Source organism: Strix aluco, chromosome 5 (assembly GCF_031877795.1).
Source record: "Strix aluco isolate bStrAlu1 chromosome 5, bStrAlu1.hap1, whole genome shotgun sequence".
NCBI classification, from domain to species: Eukaryota; Metazoa; Chordata; class Aves; order Strigiformes; family Strigidae; genus Strix; species Strix aluco.
The window spans coordinates 77,790,539-77,798,962 of NC_133935.1; the positions used below are offsets into that span (position 1 = coordinate 77,790,539).

General features: G+C 43.4%; 1 protein-coding gene across 1 annotated transcript in view; it reads right to left on the minus strand.

The window, feature by feature from the left end:
- The window catches only part of HGF (hepatocyte growth factor), a 60,789-nt gene extending 56,679 nt beyond the window's left edge, over positions 1-4,110 (minus strand). The window contains exon 1 of the mRNA XM_074827911.1: positions 3,978-4,110. Within this exon, the coding sequence (XP_074684012.1) occupies positions 3,978-4,053 (76 nt within the window). The 5' untranslated portion in view covers positions 4,054-4,110. The remainder of the gene's footprint in view (positions 1-3,977) is intronic.
- Between the last annotated feature and the right edge of the window lie 4,314 nt (positions 4,111-8,424).

Here is an 8,424-nt window from a genome sequence, read left to right on the forward strand (position 1 = left end):
TGCAAGGTACCATCTTCGTTCACATCATGCTAATTCTCCTACTATTCATGCCTCCCAAGCAAGTGTGGAGATCAATCCTTTCTCATGTCTATGATCCATCTTTTCTCACCTCCATGCTGCCTTCTAGCCTCTGTCCTTCAACCCCACCTCAACACTGATGGGGAGAAAGTGAAATTCCAATGCTCATCCAGTACAAGTAATTGCAAAATGTTCAGGGCAACCCTTTCCTCTCCACATCAATTTTTACCCATCAAGAGGCCCAGTTATCCTGCTTTCAAATCTCCTTGGAAAAGTTCGCAATGCTTAAGTGGCAAAGTAATGTTCAGCCTAAAGATCCAAAGGGGAGATATTACACTCTCTGAGGAAGACTGCACATTTCCCTTCTAACCCTCGCTTCGGTTGAAGTATTACAATAATGACAGATGAGCTCCTCCAATAAGAGGCTTTCCTTTCCTTGACTTCAGTGCACAATTTTCCAGAGTTTTATGCAACATTTTAATCTCATGTCTTTCAACTCTACGTTCTCCTGCTATGTTGCTTATGAAAATGGCATTAATAGAAACAGAAAATCTGTTAAGCAGGGTAAGTGCTGTACTACATGTGAGAGCAAAACAAGCAGCCCCTGGCACTGAGGACCAAAAGGATTCCATTAAACAGAAGGAATACAGTCTTCCAACTGGCAGAGTATCATTTCGCTTTGTTGACAGTATATAGTATAATGATTATCTACAGCTGGGATGGGGAAGTATAAATCACATTAAATTTTTAAAATATACTTAGCTATGCAGACCACAGGAATACACAACATTCATACATTGATTATGGCTATGGGATTTTATTTTATTTTTTTTACGCAATAGTTATTTATAGGAACTAAGTGCAACTCCCACATCTTCATTAGGAACTGCTTCAGATCATCCCAGCTACAGAAAGTGCTGAGAAATTTGAATAAATACACTTGGCTGACAGTCTTTTCACAGAATAATATCTCTTAAATTTAAATAAATCTTTAACATTCACTCTCTCACAATAAACGAATCTATTTTTTGCTTTGATTAAAAAGTCATTTTTAGTTTCACTAGATTAACATTATTAAAGAGATACTGTCTGAGAATACTGAATAATAAGAATGTCTGGACATGGAAGAAAACTCCCTGATAAAGTTATTAGCTACAGATTAATTTCTTAATGCAAGTGACAGAGACTTAGAGGATACTGATAATGACTAGGCAAGTAGTCTATAGGAACCTTGCACATTTATCTTGCACCAATCACTGTCTTATCTTTTATATGTTAAAAAGAAAATCAGAAATTGATAGTGTGGACAGCTTGCTGACATTAAAATTTCTTGGTGTTTTCTTCACCCTCCTTTTTCTTTACCCATTAAGATAACCCAAATGTATTAGCAAGCTCAGTAACACAGAATATTGTCTTCGCACAGAATCTAGGGCATGGGATTCCAAACCTAAAAGATCCATTCACAGAAGAAATAACATTCATCATTAGGTACATTTAAAATCAGCTTTGACAGAACAGTAATAGAAAAAATATGGACATGCATTAGCAAAATAATTCTTTTTTTCCTGTTTTGAAATTATTTTAATCATTTAGCTTATTTTTCATATATAAAAATAATAAATATGTAGGCAAATACTAATCTTTCTTAAAATCAACCCAATAAAAAAGAACTCAATGTCCTGTACAAAGATACCATTTATGTTTAGAAAGAAATCAATGTGCTTTCAGAAGGAAATGGCAGAGCTTCCCCTTGCCTACACTGTAAAAACCCAGACACTTTTGCTGAAAATCATATAGTTTTAAGAAACAAGGTAAGTATAATGTCAGCATGTGGTAAGAGTCATCTTTCTTGCCCATAAGCAAACAATAGGATTGATTAATATTAAGGTGGGTGGGGCAGGAAAGTTAAGAAAGTGAGGGTTGCCAAGAAGCTGTCACTATAGAAGTTGGCCAGAAAACAAGTTCTACTCTGTGAAAAATTCTGAAGTTTTGGAAATCTAATTTTCGTCCACATCAAGATGAACCATCCACTCTAAACTGGAGAGCCCATTGGTTAGGGCACAACCCTATTCATCAGCCTACTGATCCTGGCAGTACTGAGGCTCTCTTTCAATCTCCCCTGTTGGAATATTAGATAGATTAAGTATTCATTGAGCTTGGTAAACTACAGACCAGCACTAAAAGCCTACAGTCAAGGACTTTCCCTCATTCAAGAAACACATCCTATCAAGAGAGTAAGCATGACCTAGCTTTTTATGAACCTGGCTATAGATCAGTTTCTGAATCTTTGGCCCATGGAATAAAGTTGGGGGGTGTATTTACTCTACTTTTTTTCAAACTAGCCCATAAATTGATAAGTTTCTGTCACAGGCAACGGTTTCTCAACAACAGGTTCCACAAGCTATTGTGAATGTCTTCTGCAATTTCTCTTTCATTTGACTCAGCGGAACCAAGCCAAAGAAAGTTTCTGTTTAAAAGGAATTATTTTTGTGAAAAGTTTTGATGGATCAGCATTTTCCAGTAAAAAAACCCCATTTCCTCAGAAAATTCCTAACCAGCTCTAGTCATCACTTTTCAAAGAGGTCGCGTGTCCATAAAATGGAAATTGCAGTGTACATGGAACAGGAGTTCAGAAAAGTCTAGTAGCACAGCGCCTGTACGTCTGTGTCACCTGCTAAGAATGCCCATGAAAACAAAATCATCACTGAGCAGACTGAGCACAGAAGCTCTAGTGAGATGTTCAGCATCCTACAGAACCACACTCTTACTGTAGAGGAAAAACGACAGGTTTTACTGCACGTGATGCTGCCAGTCTTTTTTTGACTTGTCCACTCAGATGACAAAATATTCTCCTTTGAAATCCTGTTTCAAAATATTTTTTAACTAGAAAACGTAGCTATGTCTTGGAAGCCATCAACATCACTTGCCATCTGCATTGCCTGATGCCCTCAGACCTTGCCCAGGACCCAGAGGCTGCATGTGCCTGCCCTTGCACTGCCCGCTCCTGGAAGATCCTTCCCCTGAATCGTGGCTGTCTTTTGTTTCTGTTTGTGCAAAGGTCTGACCCTAACAATGTTGCCGGAAGGAAGGAAGGAAAGGTTTGTAGAAACCTTTGCAAACTTTTTTTTTTTTTCCTTAAACATCTCCCCGGAGGGCCAATAGAAACACAGAGCTAGCTCTTCAGATATCCAGTCCAAGGGGGACACTTCAGGAAAGAAATTCAGCTAAAGAGCTTCCAGCACTTGATTACTTATTGTTTGTTCCTCCCCCCCCCTCCGCCACCCGGATTTCATCGGGAACGTCTAATGAAATTACAAGTATTTCAGTCTGGAAATAGCATGCTCATGCTGCTGAACTTCAGCAAGGACGTTCCCTTTCAGCAGCGTCCTAGCCCGTGTTCTGGGTATTCCTTGTCAACTTCTGTTATTTGACATTTATTCTACCACTTGGAAATTAAGCGTAGGTGTTCGTGTCCGGATAACGGCCGGGGGCACCTATGGGCACGGATGAGATCTCCTTCTCCCGCTCGCAGTGTCTCCAGGGCTGCCCGTCCCGGGCGAGCCCCGAGGTCCCCTTCTCCCGGGGAGGAGCGAACCCCTCCCCAAGCACCAAGGTGCCGTGCCGTGCCGTGCCGTGCCGTGCCGTGCCGACCCGCGGGGACCCGCTGCCGCAGGCACAGCGCGGCTTGTCCCGTTCGTTCCGCCCCTCCGTTCCGCGCCGCTCCGCACCGCTCCGCAGCCCTCCCCGGGCGTCGGAGGCGCTGGGCGGGCACCGGCGCACCTCAGCCCCCGGCCGGGCACCGGCGGGCCGGCAGGAGCTGGCCGGGTCTCCCCGCCTGCCCCACCTGCGGGGAGTGCGCCCGGTGCAGCGCCCCGAGCACCCACCCTCGCCACGGCGAGGGAAAATGATGCAGCTGTGAGGTGGAGGGGGGTCACTAGCGAAGTGGTAGAAGAACTAACCTGCCCCAGGGACGGTGGTGGGAAGCAGCAGCAGCTGATGGAGCAGCAAGGCTGGCAGGAGTTGGGTGGCCCGCATGGTGCTGGCGGCCCCCCCGGCGGCTGGCGGGGAGGAGAAGGGGCGATGGCTCCTCGGAAGGACCCTGTGCACAGCCGGTCACTAGAGGAGGCAGAGTGAGCCGAGCTGCTTTTTATTGCGATGATCTAAGTTTGTTGTGTGATTAACTGGAAAGATCTGGGTCCCAACTCCCTCTTACGGTAAGAAACTGTTTAACAACATTCCCTCTCTGCCTCCTCTCCTCCTCCCCTCCCCAAGAGCTGCCTCCCCTCCCGCCCCGCAGCCAGCCCAGGGAGAGGGCTCTCATCGCTGCATCCCTCCCTCCATCCTTCCCTCCCTCCTTCTCCCCTGCCTCTCTCTCTCCCTCCCTCCGTCCCTCAGGGGCTCAGGAGGAGCAGACGGGATGGGACGGGGCCCCCAGCTCTTGCCCCCGAGCTGGTGTCTGCTGCTGTGCAGCCACCCGGAGCCTCCAGCCCCTCCTGGTCCCACAGCCTTCTTTGCCCTCTTGGCTTCAACCAGAACAAACCTCTCCCGCCCTGCAGATATCTCCCTTCAGAACCTCGCCCTTTCTCCACCTGCCCCTTGGCCCCATCCCCAGGCAGTACCCTCATCCATATCCGTTTCAGCAGGACCCCCCCACCCCAATGGCCAGGGACAAAGCAAGGCCAATTACCCAGTAAGGAAACACTGCTCCTCCAACCTGCCCATGGCTGCCTCCGGCCACCAGCCTGGCCTTTCCATCACCCTCTTTGGCGATCTGACAAATGCCACTTCCCCAAAATTGTGGCAACTCTGGGGAAACTAAAGGTCAAGTATCAGCTGTCTGGTGTCGCTCCATGGAGACAACCCTCAGTCCAAAGCGAGGCCTGACCTTCCTTCTGTCACAGGCAAAGTGGTTGTAATTCTTCTATCGCACTTCATTTTAACCTCATGGAAGCAATGGCATTGGTTTTTGTTTGAAGTCATGAGACCAGCCTTTGTGACACATGAGTGATCAAAAATAAACACTTCAGGAAAAGTTCTGCATTAATTCAAACTGCTCGTTTCTCCCATGCACCCACCTACTGTCTACAGCATGAGTGTGTGACAACACAGGAAACTGTTTCCCTCCATTTTCCACAAATAAACCAGAGACCTGCATGTGGCCCTGTGCCATGTGAGTCAGAAAACAGGTCTCCTTCTCCAGCCCAGACTCCTTTGACCAGACTTACTATCCATACTGCTGATAAACACCTTTGAGTGAAACAGCTTTTCTTAAAAATGGGTTGTTTCCCAAGCCACAAATGTTCATTGTTAACTTTTATTCAATTTTTCCCTATATTCCCAACATATTTTTTTTTCCACCCAACTTATGCCCAGTAGCAAAACATAAAATTTTGATTTGGGAATTACTGTCCTGGTAAGTGAAAGAAAGGGGACAGAAAGGAGTTGAGAGGGAATCTGTGAAGAAAATATTTTGAACATTTGACATTACAGGAAAAACACAGTTATGTGAGAAAAAAGAAAAATACTTTCTGAAATCTGCAGAATGAAAATTATTTCTAAGGGGCTTTTTTTTGCTGTCCTTGTTTTTCTCCCAAGAATAAAAGTTAATTTACAAGAGTTCCTTAGAGATGCACAACCTGAGAACAGATAAAATGTATTCCACTGGTCAATGACCTTGTGTGAGATCCTTGTCCGCTGCAACTGATATAACACGGATATCTCACTTAGGTTTTGTTTTCTGTTTTTCTCCCCGTGCTTAAAGATAGACATAAATATAAACAATATACACCAAAATAATCATAGCACCATGCAGAGCCCAAAATAGCCACATTCTGTTAACCAAATATATTTGATTTGTTGTCCGTGGATGTGATCAGTGACCTTTTTTTGTATAAAGCACAAAATCATGCGCCATTAAAGCCAAGTAGACTTTTTTGCCGCTGACTTCCCTGAGGGGAGTATTTGGCCTGAAGTCAGATTTGTCCTGAATTTTAGGAAGGTTTCTGTTGTGTCTCTTGAGGACTAGGGTGCTCCCTAATGGAGAAAATATTTTTCTACATAGATTCCTATTATTAATACATAGTCCTGTGTATTATTCATGATGTATCTGCAGTTCTGCTTGAGAGCTCAAGTCGTGGGCATAAGCTTCTTTGGCTGCATATATTATGCTGGGCAGGTGCAACTCTGTAGTCCTGGTTCTCCATTTGTCCAATTTTGGGGACCTGCTGAAGAATACCTCTGCCTTTTACATAATCCCTGTATCAGTGGAAACTAGGGCACATGGGTGGGGGTCCAGGGACAGAAGGGCGATTAGAAAGGGAAAGATCCTTTAGATGCTATATTCAGATGCTCTATTTGTAGGCAGTCAAGACAAAGGTTTGCATCTGGATCTGGGAAAGGAAAATGCGCTTTCGTCCCGCATCATATACTGCGAAATGTAGTATGATCCTTTTTCTGTGTCTTCTTGCCCCATGTATTTTACAACTGAAGCATAATATTTTAGTTCAGTTCTATCAAATTTTACCTTGAAATGAATTTCAGTATGAAGGAAAGCTGCAAAAATTGCATTTCATGCTTAAGTTTTCAAAAAGAATTCCACGTTGAGAAACTAAAGATCTAAATACGATAATCAAAAGTTGTAGGTTTTGTGCAAGAATATTCTGTTAAGTTTTCTGACCTTTTGAGGGCATGTTTCCTGACCTATAAATCTCTTTCTCTTTTTCTGTTTTTGGGGCTTAGCTGAGAGTAGGGATTTTTGGTCATCTTTTCTTTTTCCTTCTATTTTTTTTGGCAGCTATGCAAACTTGCCCCGATAACCTGACTTTCAAATCAGTGTAGCTCTGCATTAGGAAATTAGCATAACGTTTCTGTAGAAGATCTCTAAAAAGAATAGAGTTACTGCACAATTTACCAAAGATGTATTTGCTCTGGACTGCCTACATGAGTAAAAAAGTATGAAAACTTTATTTTGGTTGGAAAAGTAAGCAGACATGACCAAATACATAGAAACTGCTATTTTTATATTCCCTTTTCTGACCATAACCACAGCTGGATCTGTTTTTCAGATGTAACTTGCTATTCAGAAATGCTAGATATTCACAGTTTTCGCAGGAATCTTCACACACACACAGAGTAATACCAAGTCACAATTAGCTTTAAAAAAAAAACTTTTCTAAATGAACCAGCATCTATCATATGAATCATCTCTTGTGTTCAAAATAAACCTTTTTACTTCTTGATTTATCTGGTATACATATCACTCTGTTAAGGTCCTATTGGATAATAAACCCAATAAAATAAGCAAGTGCACGTAGTGATTATTCTTCAATGCTGAGTTGATTGATAAAAAAGTCTCAGGCTGCCTGAGAAGTTTAAATCAAGTAATTGTGCTCCACATTTCCAGCAGGATAAATTTTTATTGTCTTTTTTTGTAAACTGAGCTTGAGACTAGGAAGGGAAAAGACTGAGGTATGGACTGTGAGATTCAACACTGCTGGGAAAGGCAGAGTTTAAGCAGAGCTGCAGCACATGCCAGGTGTCAATACTTGCTGAGGCACTGCAGACAGAGCCCCAGCTGGACTCATGGCACCTTCCAGCCTAATCCCCAAGCCTTCTTCAGGCAGAAAGAAACAGGAAAATAGGGTGAGAAGGCTGAAAGGAAGAGAGGAAAGAAGGGGATAACAAGATCCAAGCACAGGGATTAATGTCTAGTTGAAAGCAGAAGCTCAGAAGCTCCCCTGAGTCCACCATTTTAGGTTCAGCCAAAAGGAATTTGCATGTCATCATACTAAATGCTGCAGATCTGAACTGCCAGCCCCAGAGGGCAAATTCACCACACCAGTCAAGTGTTTAGAGCCCCATGAAGTGAAGCGGGAGAGTGTGGCACCTCAGATGAGGCTTCTTGTTGATTAGCCACCAGGGAAACCCAAGGATGAAAACAAGAGCCACACTTCCATCTGCAATGTAGGTACTAATTTACAGTCCTGAGGCACTCACCTCTGCAAACATGGTATTCACGGTTAAAATTCCATGTGTACGTAATAACCTAAACTGTCTAGTTTTAAAAAGCTTCTTATTCCTTTGGCCCATGTCAGAGTTTACAAATAAAAATTAGTCAGGCTCTATTGCCCGGCTTTGCAGACACAAGGTATGGTATGATTTGGCTTGAAACTATATGGTTGCCCTTTCCTTTACCCCAAAACAGACTTGTGCAAGCAGCTTCACACCTTGATTGAGCATTTCATGGCACAAACATGCAAAATAATTCAGGGCATATGGAAAATACAAAACAGTCTGGATTATCATTTTATACACAGGTGCATGGTCCTGGGGACTTAAAAATATGGTTTTGAAGCTGCTGAGGTTAAGAAGGAACATGAGCTCCAAAGTGACTTGGTTATGCTTGGT